This window comes from Coregonus clupeaformis, chromosome 36, assembly GCF_020615455.1.
Source record: "Coregonus clupeaformis isolate EN_2021a chromosome 36, ASM2061545v1, whole genome shotgun sequence".
Lineage (NCBI taxonomy): Eukaryota > Metazoa > Chordata > Actinopteri > Salmoniformes > Salmonidae > Coregonus > Coregonus clupeaformis.
Window position 1 is genome coordinate 23,720,260 of NC_059227.1, and position 21,115 is coordinate 23,741,374.

General features: G+C 46.8%; 1 protein-coding gene across 8 annotated transcripts in view; it reads left to right on the forward strand.

Annotated features, from left to right (window-relative positions):
* LOC121552187 (1-phosphatidylinositol 4,5-bisphosphate phosphodiesterase beta-4-like) overlaps nucleotides 1-21,115 on the forward strand; it is a 127,701-nt gene that overhangs the window by 81,705 nt on the left and 24,881 nt on the right. For all 8 annotated transcript variants that reach the window (XM_045211317.1, XM_045211316.1, XM_045211319.1 and 5 more), the window contains 14 exons: nucleotides 6,986-7,129; nucleotides 9,638-9,717; nucleotides 10,026-10,079; nucleotides 10,174-10,255; nucleotides 10,438-10,538; nucleotides 12,931-12,988; nucleotides 14,157-14,265; nucleotides 14,663-14,873; nucleotides 14,976-15,069; nucleotides 15,476-15,555; nucleotides 15,918-16,002; nucleotides 16,215-16,305; nucleotides 16,479-16,574; nucleotides 17,550-17,707. In XM_045211317.1, coding sequence (XP_045067252.1) covers nucleotides 6,986-7,129; nucleotides 9,638-9,717; nucleotides 10,026-10,079; nucleotides 10,174-10,255; nucleotides 10,438-10,538; nucleotides 12,931-12,988; nucleotides 14,157-14,265; nucleotides 14,663-14,873; nucleotides 14,976-15,069; nucleotides 15,476-15,555; nucleotides 15,918-16,002; nucleotides 16,215-16,305; nucleotides 16,479-16,574; nucleotides 17,550-17,707 — 1,443 coding nt within the window. The remainder of the gene's footprint in view (nucleotides 1-6,985; nucleotides 7,130-9,637; nucleotides 9,718-10,025; nucleotides 10,080-10,173; nucleotides 10,256-10,437; nucleotides 10,539-12,930; nucleotides 12,989-14,156; nucleotides 14,266-14,662; nucleotides 14,874-14,975; nucleotides 15,070-15,475; nucleotides 15,556-15,917; nucleotides 16,003-16,214; nucleotides 16,306-16,478; nucleotides 16,575-17,549; nucleotides 17,708-21,115) is intronic.

Sequence of the window (21,115 nt, forward strand, 5' to 3'; positions counted from 1 at the left end):
GAGCAGTCTCGGCCGAAACCGTGACAGTACCCCCCCCTTGACGCGCGGCTCCAGCCGTGCGCCGACCCCGGCCTCGGGGACGGCCAGGAGGACGCGGACCCGGGCGCGTGGGATGCCCACGGTGGAACTCAGTCAGGAGGGATGGATCGAGGATGTCCCTCCTAGGCACCCAGCACCGTTCCTCCGGACCGTACCCCTCCCACTCCACGAGATACTGGAGACCACTCATCCGGCGCCTCGAGTCCAAGATGGTCCGGACCCTGTACGCCGGGGCCCCCCCTCGCCCAAAGGGGGCGGAGGGGTCTCTCCTATCTCATCTTCTTGGAGTGGGCCAGCTACCACCGGCCTGAGAAGAGACACATGGAACGAGGGGTTCATATTTTTGTATTCAATAGGCAGTTGTAACCTGTAACACACCTCGTTCAATCTTCTCAGGACTTTGAAGGGGCCCACAAACCGCCGACCCAGCTTCCGGCAGGGCAGGCGGAGGGGCAGGTTTCGAGTCGAGAGCCAGACTCGATCTCCCGGTGCGTACACCGGTCCCTCACTGCGGTGGCGATCGGCGCTCTTCTTTTGTTGACGGATGGCCTGCTGCAGATGGACATGGGCAGCGTCCCACGTCTCCTCCGAGCGCCGAATCCACTCGTCCACCGCAGGGGCCTCGATCTGGCTCTCGTGCCACGGTGCCAGGACCGGCTGATACCCTAAAACACACTGGAAAGGTGTTAAACCGGTGGAGGAGTGGCGGAGAGAGTTCTGGGCCATCTCGGCCCAGGGGATATACCTGGACCACTCCTCCGGCCGGTCCCGGCAATAGGACCTCAAAAACCTACCCACATCCTGGTTGACTCGTTCAACCTGCCCATTGCTCTCTGGGTGGTACCCCGAGGTAAGGCTCACAGAGACCCCCAAGCGTTCCATGAACGCCCCCCCAGACTCTGGAGGTAAACTGGGGACCTCGGTCAGACACAATATCCTCGGGGACCCCATAGTGCCGGAACACGTGGGTAAATAGGGCCTCGGCGGTCTGTAGGGCAGTAGGGAGACCCGGCATTGGGAGGAGACGACAGGCCTTGGAAAACCGATCCACAACGACCAAAATGGTGGTATTCCCCTGGGAAGGGGGTAGGTCGGTCACAAAATCCACCGAGAGGTGGGACCATGGTCGTTGTGGAACGGGCAGGGGACGTAACTTACCCCTGGGCAAATGTCTAGGCGCCTTACACTGGGCGCACACCGAGCAGGAGGAGACATAAACCCTCACATCCTTAGCTAACGTTGGCCACCAGTATTTCACGCTAAGGCAGTGCACTGTCCGGCCAATACCTGGATGTCCAGAGGAGGGTGATGTATGAGCCCAATAAATAAGACGATCACGAACCTCGAGCGGAACGTACTTCCGCCCCACAGAACACTCGGGGGGAGTAGGGTCGGCACGCAGTGCCCGCTCGATTTCCGTATCGACCTCCCATACCACCGGAGCCACCAGACAAGACTCCGGCAGTATGGAAGTGGGCTCAATGGACCTCTCCTCTGTGTCATACCGCCGGGACAGGGCGTCTGCCTTACCATTCTGGGACCCTGGGATGTATGTGATCTTAAAAACAAACCGGGTCAGGAACATGTTCCACCTAGCCTGACGAGGGTTCAATCTCCTAGCTGCCCGGATGTACTCCAGGTTACGGTGATCGGTCAGAATGAGGAAAGGGTGTTGAGCCCCCTCAAGCCAATGCCTCCACACCTTTAGGGCCTGGACTACAGCTAACAGCTCCCTGTCCCCAACGTCATAATTGCGCTCCGCCGAGCTGAGTTTCTTCGAGTAGAACGCACAGGGGCGGAGCTTAGGTGGCGTGCCGGACCGTTGTGACAGGACTGCCCCAATACCGGTCTCGGACGCGTCTACCTCTACTTGGAATGGTAAAGAGGGATCCGGATGCGCCAGCACCGGGGCTGAGGTGAACAGGTTCTTCAGTTTGACAAATGCCCTGTCCGCCTCAGCTGACCACTGCAGACGAACCGGACCCCCCTTTAACAGGGACGTAATGGGCGCTGCAACCTGTCCAAAGCCCCGAATAAACCTCCGGTAGTAATTAGCAAAACCCAAGAACTGCTGCACCTCTTTTACAGTGGTTGGAGTTTGCCAATTACGCACGGCCGACACACGGTCTACCTCTATCTCCACACCAGACGCGGACAACCGATAACCCAAAAAGGAGACGGACTCCTGGAAGAACAGGCATTTCTCTGCCTTGACATACAAGTCATGCTCCAACAGTCTTCTCAACACTCGGCGCACCAGGGCTACATGCTCGGCTCGTGTAGAAGAGTACACTAGGATGTCGTCGATGTACACTACCACACCCTGCCCATGCATGTCCCGGAAAATCTCATCAACAAAGGATTGGAAGACTGAAGGAGCATTCATTAGCCCGTATGGCATGACGAGATACTCGTAATGACCCGAGGTGGTGCTAAATGCCGTTTTCCATTCATCCCCCTCCCTAATGCGCACCAGATTGTACGCGCTCCTGAGATCCAACTTTGTGAAGAACTGCGCTCCGCGTAATGACTCCGTCATAGTCGCAATCAGTGGAAGAGGGTAACTGTACTTAACCGTGATCTGATTGAGACTACGGTAATCAATACACGGGCGCAAACCCCCGTCCTTCTTCTTCACAAAGAAGAAACTCGAGGAAACCGGGGAAGTGGAGGACCGTATGTATCCCTGTTCCAAGGACTCGGCTATGTAAGTCTCCATAGCCGCTGTCTCCTTGAGACAGGGGATACACACGGCTCCGCGGAAGAGCCGCTCCTGTTTGGAGATTTATCGCACAGTCCCCCTGTCTATGAGGTGGTAGCCGTGTTGCCCTCGTCTTGCTGAACACGAGTGCTAAGTCCTCATACTCAGGGGGAATGCGCATTGCGGGCACTTGGTTCGGACTCTCAACCGAGGTCGCCCCTAAGGAAACACCTAGACATCTCCCTACACACTGGGCAGACCACTCCATAAGAGCCCTCTGTTGCCACGCAATGGTAGGATCATGGGTGCTTAACCAGGGAAGCCCCAACACCACGGGGTACGCAGGAGAGTCAATCAGATAAAACTGAATGATCTCCTCATGACCCCCCTGCGTCGTCATAGTAAGTGGTGCTGTGACTTCTCTGATCAGCCCCGACCCCAACGGCCGGCTGTCTAAGGCGTGGACAGGAAAGGGGGGCTTCTACCAGCCGAAGGGGAATTCCAAACCTATAACAAAATGCCCGATCAATAAAATTCCCAGCTGCGCCTGAATCTACTAGCGCCTTATGCTGGGAATGAGGTGCCACCTGTGGAAAACTCACAGGAATACTCATGTGACCAACAGAAAGCTCTGGGTAAGTGGGGCGCCTACTCACCTGAAATGACTCCCCCAGTGCGTGACCTGTTGTCCCCTCTCCCAGGAGACCCTCCCCAGCACCTGGCCGCGGTGTGTCCTCCACGGCCACAGTTGGTGCAGGGGGTGGCCCCCCTCGGGTTCTCTCTCCTCCTCTCTCTAGCGCCAGCACCCCCGAGCTCCATGGGAATCGGCTCGGAGGTGCTGGAGGGTGGAATGGTCGGCCCCCCACTGGGACGTCCGCGGGTAGCCAGCAGGGTGTCGAGACGTATGGAGATGTCCACCAACTGGTCGAATGATAGGTTGGTGTCCCTGCAGGCCAGCTCACGACGAACGTCCTCTCGTAGGCTGCACCGGTAATGGTCGATGAGGGCCCTCTCATTCCACCCCCGCATCTGCCGCTAGCGTCCGGAACTCCAGTGCGAACTCCTGTGCGCTCCTCTTCCCCCTGTCGGAGGTGGAACAGACGCTCCCCCGCCGCTTTCCCTTCAGGTGGGTGATCGAAGACAGCCCTGAAGCGGCGGGAGAACTCCGCGTAGGTGATGGTAGCGGCGTCTATTCCCCCTCCATTCGGCGTTGGCCCACTCCAACGCCTTGCCGGATAGACAGGAGATGAGGGCGGAGACGCTCTCGTATCCCGAGGGCGCTGGGTGTATGGTAGCCAGGTAGAGTTCCACCTGCAGGAGGAACCCCTGACACCCGGCTGCAGAACCGTCATATGCCCTCGGGAGCGAGAGCCGAATGCCACTGGGTTCCGGTGCTGAGAGAGGAGGACTGGCCGTTGGTGATGGGATGGAGTAAGAAGGCGTAGGCACCTCTCCAGTCACCAACCGGCGCAGAGTGTTGGACACCTCGTCCATGGCGGCCCCAAGTTGCCGGATCATGGTGTCTTGATAGCTGATCCGCTCTTCCAGCGACTTGGGTGCCGCCGCTGCTCCTGCTGACTCCATAGTTGGTGTGTTGTTCTGTCAAAATAATCGATGTGGATGTGGTGGAGGAGTCAGGCGCAGGACACAGAGGATTCGTCCAAAATACTTTACTAGTCCAAAGTGCAACAATACAATACACGACCTCGAAAACAAACGGAGGCGAGGGAATTACGCAACATGCGTAAAACAATAAACAAAACTAACAGAGCGCAAACACGCAGCTCCGCACGACAGGCAAACAACAACACACAATCTAACTAATACAAAACAGGGAACTTATAAGACACGTAATCAGAACACAAACAGACACAGGTGTACAAGACAGACTAAAGCAATCACACCACGAAACATACAACGGTGGCAGCTAGTACTCCAGGGACGGCGAACGCCGAAGCCTGCCCGAACCAGGAGGAGGAGCAGTCTCGGCCGAAACCGTGACAGTCTGGAACTCTATTGGAGGGATATGACACCATTCTTCCTAGAGAAATTCCATAATTTGGTGTTTTGTTGATGGTGGTGGAAAACGCTGTCTCGGGAACCGCTTCAGAATCTTCAGAATCTGACAGAAGTGTTCAATTTGGTCAAAGAGTTGAGCAGTCTTCGTTACTGAAGCTTCTGCCAAACGTGCCCCAACAATCACCCCTCTTTCAAAGCCGCTGAGATCTCTTCTTCTAGCCATGGTAGCCAAAATAATGGGCAACTGAGCCTGCCTATAATTTTTATAATGGGTTGTTAATGGCTTAATTAACTCAGGAACCACACCTGTGTGGAAGCACCTGCTTACTGTGTATCACTTTTTTTACTCAAGTGTTTATTTTATTTTGGCAATTACCTGCACATTCAACAACATGAAATATTTTATACTTTAATGTCTATAACCCCCTTGTAGCTGTATCTAAAGCGTGTTATTTAGCCTTGGATGATGGTTCTTATCTGCGAGGGATACTGTAACAATGCCTTTAGAATATAGTTAGTTAGTTGCCTCAATAGAACAGTTAAAACAGACAGAAAGATATTGAGTACTCTTTCATGGAAACAAATGTATTTAGGTTGAATGGTTGTGGGAAATGCGCTTGTAAGCATGCATTCTTTGTCAATGTCTAGGCTGTTCTGTATCCCTGAACGTTTTTTCTGCTTTCTTTAACCACAGAGGATTCCTTTCATGAACATCAGGGCTGAACGCACACACACATGCACATGCGCACACACACAACACACACACACACACACTCACACACAAAAACACACAGCTATGTCTTACAATAATTGTGAATACTTTTTGGGGACCAACAATTGATTCCCATTCAAAATCCTATATTCCCTAACCCTAACCCTAACCTTCACCTTAAACCTAACTCCTAACCTTAAACCTAAGAGCTAACCCTAATTCTAACCCTAAACCTAACCTCTAAACCTAAAATAGCCTTTTTACAAGCGAGGACCGGCAAAATGTCCTCACTTCTCTGAATTTTTGTTGGTTTACTATTCTTGTGAAGACTTCTGGTACTCAAAAGTATAGTAAAATGTGTACACACACACACACACACACACACACACACACACACACACACACACACACACACACACACACACACACACACACACACACACACACACAGCTACTCCTTCCATTAAATGTAGACTCCCTCAGTAATTCCATGGTCGTGTCCTGCTGCAGTGTAATATTTGGCATCATGCGGGCAACATGAATTATGGAAGGCCCTGGGGTCCTGAGGGAGTGCCCATACAGATGCCTGACTATAATTAAGGTGTGCTTTCTCAAAAACGCCTGAGAATAAACCACTCGCTCAGCTCCGAACAAATACTCAAACATCTGAAAACACTCCTTGGCGTGTGTGCATGGATCACGAGGTAGTGTGTGTATTGTTGACAGAACGGGAGGTACTCTACGTTTGAGACAGTGTGCGTGACTGTGTCTGTGTATGGCGTACGTGTGGTGTGTGTGTAAGGCCGTGTCCCTCCCTGTCCGTGTTTGGTAAGGATACGTGCTCTTCTTGGTAAACAACAGACAAAGAGCAACTCATCTCATTGCTGATCTCTATTGGATTGCTAACTCGGTTACACAATCACACAGCTATTGCCGCTAACTCAATGAACAAAGAAAGAAGAATCACATTGATGATATTTGGCTGTATTCGCTTTAATAAACAGAGGCTGGCCTTGCAGAATGAAGCATCTGTTGCTATCCAGCTGATTCAATCACACAACAGATATTCTGGTTGCCCTAGATAGTTCAAAGGATAATGCAAAAAGGGGAATCCTCAACTAACATTTTTTTTATTTTAGTCATTTAGAAAACACTCTTATCCAGAGCGACTTACAGATAGTGAGTGCATCAATTTTTTTCATACTGGCCGCCCGTGGGAATCGAACCCACAACCCTGGCGTTGCAAGCGCCATGCTCTACCAAAATTATATACATTCTGTCTGAGTCTGTCTTAGACAGATAAAATGGTTAAACAATCTAATGAAAATGTTTTGTAATGATTTGATAAGGTTCTGTTTGTCTTATTCCATCTTTCTGTCTCTCTCTCTCTCTCTCCCTCTCTCTCTCTCCCTCTTCCCCCTCTCTCTCTCTCTCTCTCTCTCTCTCTCTCTCTCTCTCTCTCTCTCTCTCTCTCTCTCTCTCTCTCTCTCTCTCCCTCTTCCCCCTCTCTCTAGGACCCTAAGATCCTGTCTTCGTTCGAGGCAGTGGGGAAGAAGGAGGAGGAGTTGGAGGGGAGTGTCATCTGCATCTGCAGCGGCACTGACCTCGTTAACCTCTCCTTCATGTACATGGTGGCTGACAGTCCAGATACTGCTAGGGTAAATACACAACATTAATATAATGTTATTACAGCATTATTACAACATTATTACAGCATTATTACAACATTAATACAACATTAATACAGCATTACACACTGTAACTGATCCGATTCAACCAGGAATGACTCAGCTAGGGTAAATACACAACATTAAAACCGGCACAACGTTCATACAACAATATTACAACATGAATATAACATTACTCAACTCTAACAGACCTAGTCAACCACTACTTTTGCACATGGTGGTAGTGAACCCAGACAATGCCAGGGTAATGCAATCACACACCCAGGGTATCTCTCTGTCCCTCTCTCGCTCCCGCTCTCGCTCTCTCAGCTATCCCTTACAGGAGTCATCAGGTTAAACATTGCCTTCTGGTGGTGACAGGGAAAACTGTGGCTAGCCAGCCAGGAAGTTTTAGACGAGTGTTAGAAGTAATGGGTAGATTGGAGTTCTCAATCAACTGAGAGCAGAAGAGACCTATATTTTCTGATTACTGAAGAAATGAACAGATGATATATCAGTGAACAGATGATGGTGAATTGTTTGATGTAGATGTTTTAGTTTGATTAATTATAAGAAATATAAGAGACAGAGAGAGAGAGAGAGAGAGAGAGAGAGCGAGGGGGGAAATGGTTAATGTGGTGAAGACAGAATTCTGTCTTCTACTGTAGAAGACAGAATGCGGAATGCCAAAGGAATGACAATAAACTACTTAGAGTTGCCATCACCAGCTGAGCTTTAAGGTCACACACACACACACACTAACACACGCTCATTCATGCTACCTTGTTCTCTTGCTCTCTCATATACAGACACCAACACACACACACACTAACACACCATCTCACACACTCAGCTGGTTAGTTGCAGCACCTGAAGCGCTGACACAGTTATTCACATCAACACAGCCTGTGAACAACACACACACACACAGACACACACACATAGCCCAGGAACAAACAGCACTCTGCTTCAAGTATTAAGGGTAATGTGTCAGGTAAAAGAGTTAGAAGCCAGACAAGATTTTTGTTAATCAACCCTGTTTACACACACACAGACAGGATAGCTGTGTGCATGCATCTGCATCTGCTGTTGAGTCGTTGCTGCTTTGAAATTAAACAGAGAGAGGAAATTAAACAAACTCTGTGTGAGAGGAGAGAACACACACACAAAACACAGTGAAGCGGATACGCTGTGAGTAAACAAACGGCCGGAGCAGGCCGTACGTGTGTGTGTGTATTGCGTAAGTTCACTACAAGACCAAAAGTATGTGGACACCTGCTCGTCGAACATTTCATTCCAAAATCATGGGTATGAATATGGAGTTGGTCCCCCCTTTGCTGCTATAACAGCCTCCACTCTTCTGGGAAGGCTTTTCACTAGATGTTGGAACATTGCTGCGGGGACTTGCCACATTCAGCCACAAGAGCATTAGTGAGGTTGGGCACTGATGTTGGGCGATAAGGCCTGGCTCGCAGTCGGCGTTCCAATTCATCCTAAATGTGTTTGATGGGGTTGAGGTCAGGGCTCTGTGCAGGCCAGTCAAGTTCTTCCAAAACCGATTTCGACAAACCATTTTTGTATGGACCACGCTTTGTGCACGGGGGCATTGTCATGCTGAAACAGGAAAAACCCTTCCCCAAACTGTTGCCACAAAGTTGGAAGCACAGAATCGTCTAGAATGTCATTGTATGCTGTAGCGTTAAGATTTCCCTTCACTGGAACTAAGGGGGCTAGCCCGAACCATGAAAAACAGCCCCAGACCATTATTCCTCCACCAAACTTTACAGTTGGCACTATGCATTGGGGCAGGTAGCGTTCTCCTGGCAACCCAGATTCATCCGTCGGACTGCCACATGGTGAAGGGGGATTCATCACGCCAGAGAACCCGTTTCCACTGCTCCAGAGTCCAATGGCGGCGAGCTTTACACCACTCCAGCCAACGCTTGGCATTGTGCATAGTGATCTTAGGCGTGTGTGTGGCTGCTCGGCCATGGAAACCCATTTCATGAAGCTCCCGACGAACAGTTCTTGTGCTGACGTTGCTTCCAGAGGCAGTTTGGAACTCGGTAGTGAGTGTTGCAACCGAGGACAGACGATTTTTACGTGCTACACGCTTCAGCACTCAGCGGTCTCGTTCTGTGAGCTTGTGTGGCCTACCACTTCGCGGCTGAGCCGTTGTTGCTCCTAGACATTTCCACTTCACAATAACAGCACTTACAGTTGACCGGGGCAGCTCTAGCAGGGCAGAAATATGAAGAACTGACTTGTTGGAAAGGTGGCATCCTATGACTGTGCCACGTTGAAAGTCACTGAGCTCTTCAGTAAGGCCATTCTACTGCCAATGTTTGTCTATGGAGATTTTATACACCTGTCAGCAACGGGTGTGGCTGAAATAGCCGAATCCACTAATTTTAAGGGGTGTCCACATAGTTTTGTATATATAGTGTATGTGTGTGTGAACACTTGTGTTTGTTTCTTTCTTTCTTTCTTTGTTTGCAGAAGTGGACGGAGGGTTTGAGGTCAGTGATCCACAATTTCAGAGCCAATAACGTCTGTCCTATGACCTGCCTCAAGAAACAGTGAGTAGACACCCATTCAAAAGCCTATTTTCCTTAGCCCCTAAACCTAACTCTAACCCTTAACCCCTAACGCTAACTCCTAAACCTAACCCCTAACCCTAATTGTAACCCTAAACCTAACCCCTAAGCCTAAAATTGCCTTTTTCCTTGTAGGGACCGGCTAAATGTCCCCACTTGTCCGAATTGTCCTTGTTTTACTATACTTCTGGTCCTCACAAGGACAGTAAAATCAAAAATACACACACACACACACTCACACTCACACACACACTCACACCTCAATATGTGTTGTCTCTCCTCTTTTTTAGTTGGATGAGGATGTGCTTTTTGACCAACGTGAACGGCAAAATCCCAGTGAGAACGTAAGAGAGACTTCAGTTAGTGATAACATTTATCAGTCATTTGAGTTAATCCAATGGACGTTGCGATGACAGCTGACTCTCCTCTCTGTTTCAGCATCACACGGACATTTGCATCTGGGAAAACCGAGAAAGGAATCTTTCAGGCTCTGAAGGAACTGGGACTGCCTAGTGGAAAGGTGTGTGTGTGTGTGTGTGTGTGTGTTCATGACATGTGTTTGTCTGATGTTGTGCATGGTCCCTTATTGTAATTCTGCCGTCGGAGCTACCTTCTATCTTCCGAATGATGACCGTAGTGTACACTGTATAGTACTATATTCTTCCCTTGTTATAACATATATCATGTTGTTCTTTCCCTCAGAACGATGAGATAGAACATTCAGCGTTCCCCTTCGACATCTTCTATGCCCTGACTCAGAAGATCTGCCCTCGTACTGACATCGAGGAACTCTTCAAGAAAATGTGAGTGGTCACTAACTCTACTCCCCAGATCTCTTCTGCTGTACTCTCCCCTCAATGTCTACCCTGTTCTACTCTAGCCTAGAAAGCTGGCTGCACCCTATATGCTAGTCACATTTGAGTGTGCAGTAAGTGTAGGTCTGAAATTACACAACCAGTGAGCAAAACTGGTTGAGAAGACATCTTGTCAACATCAAAACTGGTTGAAATTATGTATTTTCAACCAGTTTTGCTCACTGGTCAGGCGTTTACAGTACAACATCTATATAGCATTTTATTGCTATGTATTTGGTCTCAACAGCATGGTCTCAACAGTGATTCTTATAGTGGAGAGGTATTTAGTAACAGTTTGTGTTGATAACTGTAGTGTATACACTGTTTATGTGAATGACAGGTGTGAGAGAGAGAGAGAGAGAGAGAGAGAGACAGGAGAGAGAGAGAGAGAGAGAGAGAGAGAGAGAAATAAAGAAATAGAGAGATAGAGAGAGAGAGAAAGAGAGAGAGAGTGTTGTTCTACAGTGCATTTGGAAAGTAGTCCCTTTTTCAACATTTTGGATGGATATATATATTTTTTAATCCTCATCAATCTACACACAATACCCCATAATGACAAAGCGAAAACAGGTTTTTAGAAATTTTTGAAAATGTATATAAAAAATAAATAAAGGAAATACCTTATTTACATAAGTATTCAGACCCTTTGCTATGAGACTCAAAATTAAGCTCAGGTGCATCCTGTTTCCATTGATCATCCTTGAGATGTTTCTAGTACTTGATTGGAGTCCACCTGTGGATAATTCAATTGATTGGACATGATTTGGAAAGGCACACACCTGTCAATATAAGGTCCCACAGTTGACAGCGCATGTCAGAGCAAAAATCAAGCCATGAGGTCGAAGGAATTGTCCGTAGAGCTCCGAGACAGGATTGTGTCGAGGCACAGATCTGGGGAAGGGTACCAAAACATTTCTGCAGCATTGAATGTCCCCAAGAACACAGTGGCCTCCATCATTCTTAAATGTAAGAAGTTTGGAACCACCAAGACTCTTCCTAGAGCTGGCTGCCCGGCCAAACTGAGCAGTCGGGGGAGAAGGGCTTTGGTCAGGGAGGTGACCTAGAACCCGATGGCCACTCTGACAGAGCTCCAGAGTTCCTCTGTGGAGATGGGAGAACCTTCCAGAAGGACAACCAATCAGGCCTTTATGGTAGAGTGGCCAGACGGAAGCCACTCCTCAGTAAAAGGCACATGACAGCCCGCTTGGAGTTTGCCAAAAGGCACCTAAAGACTCTCAGACCATGAGAAACAAGATTCTCTGGTCTGACGAAACCAAGATTGAACTCTTTGGCCTGAATGCCAAGCGTCACGGAAACCTGGCACCATCCCTACGGTGAAGCATGGTGGTGGCAGCATCATGCTGTGAGGATGTTTTTCAGCGGCAGGGACTGGGAGACTAGTCAGGATCGATGGAAAGATGAACGGAGCAAAGTACAGAGAGATCCTTGATGAAAACCTGCTCTAGAGCGCTCAGGACCTCAGACTGGGGCGAAGGTTCACCTTCCAACAGGACAACGACCCTAAGCACACAGCCAAGACAACGCAGGAGTGGCTTCGAGACAAGTCTCTGAATGTCCTTGAGTGGCCCAGCCAGAGCCTGGACTTGAACCCAATCGAACATCTCTGGAGAGACCTGAAAATAACTGTGCAGCGACACACCCCATCCAACCTGACATAGCTTGAGAGGATCTGCAGAGAAGAATGGGAGAAACTCCCCAAATACAGGGTGTGTCAAGCTTGTAGCGTCATACCCAAGAAGACTCAAGGCTGTAATCGCTGCCAAAGGTGCTTCAACAAAGTACTGAGTAAAGGGTCTGAATGTGATATTTCCGTTTTTTTTATTATACATTTGCAAACATATTATACATTTGCAAACATTTCTAAAAAACTGTTTTTGCTTGGTCATTATGGGGTATTGTGTGTAGATTGATGAGGATTATATATTTTTTAAATCCATTTTAGAATAAGGCTGTAAGGTAACAAAATGTGGAAAAAGTCAAGGGGTCTGAATACTTTCCGAATGCACTGTATGTTGGTGTTTGGTTGCGAGATCAAATGTATTAGACAGTCTGCAGCTGCTCTACTAATAACCCCTGGACAACCTAATCTGCCTAATCAGTGACACATTAACACGTTTGTTTTAAACTAACTCAACGGTTTGTGAATGTTCGACCAGTGGTGATGTTAACATGTTCTAGAAATCTTATTATGAAAGTGTAACATGACAGTGCTCTATTTTTACTCTTTAAAAAACCCTTCTGCTTTCTAGTTACTGACTGACTGACTGAGAGGGTTTTTAAGAAACCTAACATTTTGTCTTTCTAATTAATTCCTTTGCAGCAATGGGGACAAAAGTGATTTTTTAAACGTAGACCAGTTAGTCAGCTTTCTGAATGAAGTAAGCTCTTTATCATTCATTAACTTCACTGTGTGAGTGCTTGACCCCTCCCCTCTCACCTGGCATAGGATAGAAGTTGCCCTTAGGCACAGTTCTAGGATCAATTAACAATTGGGGGGTACAATGCAAAACTGACCTTAAATCATTGTCTAGGGATAACTTCATCCTGCCCCTCTAAGCTGCACGCCCCCTTCCCCAACCTATTTCTCCCCAGCCCTGCATACTTGTGACTGATTGTGTAACCCTGGCAACCTGGGGAGGGAGGGGCTCCCTGTTCGGCCATCTTGCCTGGTCCTTGCTGCCTGTCTGCTAGTTGTCTCTGCTTTGCCTGAAAACGTACCTGCTTCCACTTCTTTCTTCTGTACGTGTGCCTGCTTCTCTTTCTCTGTGTGCAATGCTGAAGTGAATCCCCAGTAGTACAAAGACTCTGAAAAATGTGTTCCCTCCTGCTTTAGTGGCCAGTGGTGTTGTCATGATCCCTGCTGGTGTGTGAATCTCTCCCCTCTCTTCTTGTAAGACCACACACTCCCTACCTTTGGCTACACACACACCTCTTCTCCCCACCTCATTGCAGTAGCTCTGTACCAGTAACTGTGGCTTTTTGTTTTTTCATTTGAACACCCACAAATGAAAGATGTGTTTGTAGTAGATAGTACTATATCCATTGTCACTGTGTCAGTGTAAGGTGTCAACCCTCTTTTGTTTGTAAGTATCAGCTGTGTGTGTGTTTTAATTGTTGTCTCTTGTCATAATGGTCCCGATCCTAATCTGAGAAATGTAACAGAGGTGGTTCGGTGAGCAACACTCACATGATGAGTAGCTTAACCCTTGTGTATGACCTGAAAACTGGCGTTAGCTCCACTAATGCCTAAATTAGTACAGCGGGCTAAAATAGCCTTGTGGCACGCAGAAGACACCGGGTTCAAACTCATTTGGTCACGTGACTTGTGCACATAAATTTTCTCGAATGTAGCCTAAAACAATAAACATGTTACTTGGAAGTTTAGCAGAAATCAGACATTAGTGTCCATGGGAGATTTGGCAGAAGTTTGAGTTACATGCACATTTCTCAAGTTAGGAATGGGTCCAATGTTCTTAGTGTGCAATGACGTGTGTGTGTGTGTGTGCTTGTGAGTGAGACGGTGTTGTGTATCATTGCGTACTCCAGAACCAGCGCGACCCGCGGCTAAACGAGATCCTGTTCCCCTTCTACGAACCTAAACGAGCCATGCAGATCATCGAGAAGTACGAGAGAGACCCCGACCTTAAGAAGAAAGGTGAGAGAATGGGATGGATGGATGGGGGGGAGAGAGAGAGAGAGAGAGAGAGGAGCACTGCTGCCCTCTTCTGGTGAATAACAAAATAGCACCACCACCCTCAAACTAATGTACATTTTAGTCATTTAGCAGACGCTCTCATCCAGAGCGACATACAGTTAGTGAGTGCATACATTTTTCATACTGGCCCCCGTGGGAATCGAACCCACAACCCTGGCCTTGCAAGCACCATGCTCTACCAACCGAGCTACAGTGTACCCACATGTGTGAGCGTTGAGGAAAAGCTAAGTCAAAGAGTGTATGTTAAACACACACTCTTAGACACCCTCTTACTCCCTCCTCCCCCTCTCCTCCTCCTCCTCCTCCTCCTCCTCCTCCTCCTCCTCCTCTCCCACAGGCCGTATGTCCAGTGATGGCTTCTGCAGGTACCTGATGTCAGATGAGAATGCCCCGGTGTTCCTGGACTGCCTGGAGCTCTACCAGGACATGGAGCAGCCGCTGGCCCACTACTTCATCGCCTCCTCCCACAACACCTACCTGAACGGGAGGCAGTTCGGAGGGAAGTCCTCCGTGGAGATGTACAGACAGGTGCTGCTCTCCGGCTGCAGGTAGGGGGGTGGAGAGGGGGGTGTGTGTGGATGGGGGTGGTGGTTTACAGACGTATGTTTTATATATAGTTTGTAAACTGTTTTGTATGTGTATGATCTCAGGTGTGTAGAGCTGGACTGCTGGGATGGTAAAGGAGAAGACCAGGAGCCTATTATCACTCACGGGAAGGCCATGTGTACTGACATCCTCTTCAAGGTACATACACAGTCTCATGCACGCACACATACATACACATACATACACAGACACACACACACACACACACACACACACACACACACACACACACACTCACTCACTCACTCACTCACTCACTCACTCACTCACTGACTCACTCACTCACTCACTCACTCACTCACTCACTCACTCAAAGAATGAAGACGATATGTCAGAATGTTGTATTCATTACGTATGGCAAGTCTGCCCTCTTGTGTTGATAGATTGATACTGCATCTGATTGCGACCTGCAGCTCCATTTGAAGTTACACTGTAGTTATTGATCAGATACTCATATCCAGAGAGACTTAAGGAAAATGATAAATAATGGATCCAGTGTGATTTCAACATCAATCCCCATGTTGCTGTTTCCCCCCTCAAACAGGACGTGATCTCAGCCATCAGGGAAACAGCCTTTGTGACGTCTGAGTATCCTGTGATCCTGTCATTTGAAAACCACTGCAGGTAGGATTTCACAATGATCCAGAATATTTTTGACCATTTTATACATAACAATGTTATTATTTAATCCTGTACATCTGATCGAAATGACATGTAACTATTATTGCATTTGATTTAATGACAAAAGAAGAGGTAAAAATGGGAACTAACGCTCGCACTAGTCTTTTCATACTAGCACTGACTTTGCTAATAACTATAGTAAGGAAAATATTTACTTACTATGACTGTGATATGTGGTTGTCTCACCTAGCTACCTTAAGATGAATACACTAACTGTTAAGTCGCTCTGGATAAGAGCGTCTGCTAAATGACAAAAATGTCAATGGGAAATGTCTTGATGCAATGTTTGATCATGTGTGTTTCAGTAAACCCCAGCAGTACAAGATGGCTCGGTATTGTGAGGAGATCTTTGGAGACTACCTACTGAGGCATCCTCTCGAGGGATACCCTGTGAGTCCACCTTCTAGCACACTATATATCTATACCTGTCTATTTCCTGTCTACAGTGTCTACATCTGTATCTGTACTGTGTCTGATAGTTGATGATGATTGAACACAATACGATTATGGATGTAATGTTTCCAAGCTACAAAAAATGAACCATTTACTGTAAATGTCTTCAGTCATTTGATGAAAAACGTAACGTTTGTTGTTGTTGCCAGGTTGAAGCGGGCCGTCCCTTGCCTTCTCCCAACGACCTCAAACGCAAAATCCTCATCAAAAACAAACGCTTGAAACCAGAGGTGGAACAGAGTACGTTAACAGCGACAGTCTTGTCTTTCACACGACTGTTAACTTTACGCAATAATCATTTTATTTCCCTTAGTTTCATACAGATGTTGCTACTGCTGGACTTGCCTGTTCTGGGTCATTCTGTGTGTTGTTTTTTGATTGACACACAGTATGTTGACTTGTGTGTTCTACAGAGCAGTTAGAGTCCTTTAAGAAGCACATGGAGGCAGGAGAGACCAACACACCAGCCATCTTACTGGGAGCAGAGACAGAGGAAGATGTGGAGAACGGTGAGCGTGTGTGTGCAGATGCGCGCGTGTTTATGTGTGTGTACACCTGTTCTTCTTCTTGTTCTGGTGTGTAGTCACTTTGGGTGCTGAGATATTCAGGCACTTTGAATCGGTTGAGTGGAGTAGGTGTGTGTCTTTGTGACCAGTGCTGTTTCTACACTCTTAGGGGGGAAAAAGATGCTATCTAGAAAATAAAAGTGTTCTTCGGCTGTCTCCATAGGAGAACCCTTTGAATAACCCTTTTTGGTTCCAGGTAGAACCCTTTTGGTTCCAGGTAGAAACCTTTTGGGTTGTATGTAGAACCCTTTCCACAGAGGGTTTTACATGGAACCAAAAAGGGTTGTCCTATGGAGACAGCTGAAGAACCCTTTTTTCTAAAAGTGTAGACATAAGCGACATAAGCAGCCGCTTAGGAAGTCATTCGGGGTCTCAACTTACTGTTAGTTAGGGTAGCAGAATACACAGCGTGCAGTTTCTAAATGTGGTAGTTTATCATCCGTTTTTCTCTTGTTATGTCAGTCACTGACAGTCACTCAATTAGCCCATGTCAGCTAACATTTTATAGATTGTTAGCAGTTTTTTGTAGTCTTGCCAGCTATCTAAACGTTATAGTAATCATGGTTGAATTACTGACCAGGCACGCAAGGCCAGTGGCCCTGACCTCCAGGGTGCCGCCATTTGATTTTGTTAGTCACTCTCATTCAGAAATCATATGAACATGGCATAAGTCATGGTAAAATGTGTAGAATTGCAGGAAATTAGCTTTAATACGGCAAAGTTTTCTCTCCACCCCATGGCAAAATGTGTAGAATTGCAGGACACTTTTCACTTTTATGCTTCACATTTTTCTCTCCGTCACCAAGAGTGGGGCCACTAAAATGTTTTCACCTCAAGGTGGGGGGCCCCACCAACCAAATCCCTGTTTTGGACGGTGTATGTGTTGGAGGGTAACCGTGTGTGTTCCTGCATCTGTAGCTCTAGGTGATGTGAAGGATGTGATTCCTGACTTGAAGACCAGTACCTCAGAGGAGCCTAGTGAAGAGAACAGCCTCAGCACCAGTGTTAGTATCAGTGACAGTGTCAGTGTGAACAAAGACAGAGAGGAGAAGGAGAGGGACAACAGCATCAAAAAGGTATACATTTTGTAAATAGAATTTGTGTTTTGAGCTAAGACTTAGTAACCTATGACCCAAAAAGAGTCTCTGTGTTCTTTTGTGTGTTCAGGTGGTGACAGAGATACATTATGTACATGTCATGTAGATATAGTATATTTGGTCTGTAGTACAGTGTCTTCAGAAAGTATTCACACCCCTTGATTTGACAAAGTGGGATTAACATAGATTTTATTGTAATTTTTTGTCAACGATCTACACAAAATACTCTGTAATGTCAAAGTGGAAGAAAGATTTCAAAATTTGTATTTAATTAATGGAAAATAAAACACTAATATATTTTGATTAGATAAGTATTCAACCCCCTGAGTCAATACATTGTCACGATCGTTCATTAACGAGAAGGACCAAGGCGCAGCGTGATATGTATTCATATTTATTTACGTACTGAACACACGACAAAACAACAAACGAAACGTGAAGTCCAAGGTAGACAAAATAACATACCTCACACGGAACAAGATCCCACAACTGACTGGTGCCAAAAGGCTGCCTAAGTATGGTCCCCAATCAGAGACAACGAGCTACAGCTGCCTCTGATTGGGAACCACCCTGGCCAACATAGATCTAAACGATCTAGAAACTAAACATAGAAATAAACACAACACAAAATATACACACCCTGACTCAACAAATAACCGTCCCCTGAGTCAGGGCGTGACATACATGTTAGAGTCACCTTTGGCAGTGATTACAGCTGTGAGTCTTTCTGGGTAAGTCTCTAAGAGCTTTGCAAACCTATGTTGTACAATATCTGCCCATGATTCTTTTTGTCAAGTTGGTTGTTGATCATTGCTAGACAGCCATTTTCAAGTCTTGCCATATATTTTCAAGCAGATTTATGTCAAAACTGTAACTAAGCCACTTAGGAACATTCAATGTTGTCTTGGTAAGTAACTCCAGTGTATATTTGGCCTTGCATTGTAGGTTATTGTCCTGCTGAAAGGTGGATTTATCTCCCAGTGTCTGTTGGAAAGCAGACGAAACCAGTTTTTCCTCTAGGATTTTGCCTGTGCTTAGCTCAGTGACAAGCATACCCATAACATGATGCAGCCACCACCATGCTTGTATGAAGACTGGTACTCAGTGATGTGTCGGATTTGCCCCAAACATAATACTTTGTATTCAGGACAAAAGGTTAATTTCTTTGCAGTATTACTTTAGTGCCTTATTGCAAACAGGGTGCATGTTTTGGAATATTTTTATTCTGTACAGGCTTCCTTCTTTTCACTATGTAATTTAGGTTAGTATTGTGGAGTAACTACAATGTTGTTCATCCATCCTTAGTCTTCTCCTATCACAGCCATTTACAGTGGGGAGAACAAGTATTTGATACACTGCCAATTCTGCAGGTTTTCCTACTTACAAAGCATGTAGAGGTCTGTAATTTTTATCATAGGTACACTTCAACTGTGAGAGACGGAATCTAAAACAAAAATCCAGAAAATCACATTGTATGATTTTTAATTCATTAATTTGCATTTTATTGCATGACATAAGTATTTGATCACCTACCAACCAGTAAGAATTCCGGCTCTCACAGACCTGTTAGTTTTTCTTTAAGAAGCCCTCCTGTTCTCCACTCATTACCTGTATTAACTGCACCTGTTTGAACTCGTTACCTGTATAAAAGACACCTGTCCACACACTCAATCAAACAGACTCCAACCTCTCCACAATGGCCAAGACCAGAGAGCTGTGTAAGGACATCAGGGATAACATTGTAGACCTGCACAAGGCTGGGATGGGCTACAGGACAATAGGCAAGCAGCTTGGTGAGAAGGCAACAACTGTTGGCGCAATTATTAGAAAATGGAAGAAGTTCAAGATGACGGTCAATCACCCTCGGTCTGGGGCTCCATGCAAGATCTCACCTTGTGGGGCATCAATGATCATGAGGAAGGTGAGGGATCAGTCCAGAACTACACGGCAGGACCTGGTCAATTACCTGAAGAGAGCTGGGACCACAGTCTCAAAGAAAACCATTAGTAACACACTACGCCGTCATGGATTAAAATCCTGCAGTGCACGCATGGTCCCCCTGCTCAAGCCAGCGCATGTCCAGGCCCGTCTGAAGTTTGCCAATGACCATCTGGATGATCCAGAGGAGGAATGGGAGAAGGTCATGTGGTCTGATGAGACAAAAATAGAGCTTTTTGGTCTAAACTCCACTCGCCGTGTTTGGAGGAAGAAGAAAGATGAGTACAACCCCAAGAACACCATCCCAACCGTGAAGCATGGAGGTGGAAACATCATTCTTTGGGGATGCTTTTCTGCAAAGGGGACAGGACGACTGCACCGTATTGAGGGGAGGATGGATGGGGCCATGTATCGCGAGATCTTGGCCAACAACCTCCTTCCCTCAGTAAGAGCATTGAAGATGGGTCGTGGCTGTGTCTTCCAGCATGACAACGACCCGAAACACACAGCCAGGGCAACTAAGGAGTGGCTCCGTAAGAAGCATCTCAAGGTCCTGGAGTGGCCTAGCCAGTCTCCAGACCTGAACCCAATAGAAAATCTTTGGAGGGAGCTGAAAGTCCGTATTGCCCAGCGACAGCCCCGAAACCTGAAGGATCTGGAGAAGGTCTGTATGGAGGAGTGGGCCAAAATCCCTGCTGCAGTGTGTGCAAACCTGGTCAAGACCTACAGGAAACGTATGATCTCTGTAATTGCAAACAAAGATTTCTGTACCAGATATTAAGTTCTGCTTTTATTATGTATCAAATACTTATGTCATGCAAGAAAATGCAAATTAATTAATAAAAAATCATACAATGTGATTTTCTGGATTTTTGTTTTAGATTCCGTCTCTCACAGTTGAAGGGTACCTATGATAAAAATGACAGACCTCTACATGCTTTGTAAGTAGGAAAACCTGCAAAATCGGCAGTGTATCAAATACTTGTTCTCCCCACTCACCCCACATGGTGAAATCCCTGAGCGGTTTCCTTCCTCTCCGTCAACTGAGTTAGGAAGGACACCTGTATCTGTGTAGTGACTGGGTGTATTAATACACCATCCAAAGTGTAATTAATAACTTCACCATGTGTCAAGGCGTCAGTGTAATGCGGTAGGACGAAGTCAGGCGCAGGACACAGAGCTAATCGAAAAAAACGTACTTTACTCGTAGGTAATAGAAAGAACATACCTCCACGCAGGGAGGAACAAACCCGCTCACTATGACAACCAAAACATGAACAAACACGCACAACACACAGTGTGAGACAGAGGGTTAAATAGGGAAGACATAATTACATGATGGGAAACAGGTGTGACCAATACAGACAAAACAAGTAGAACATAGAAACATGGATCTGTAGTAGCTAGTACTCCGGTGACGACGAACGCCGAAGCCTGCCCGAGCAAGGA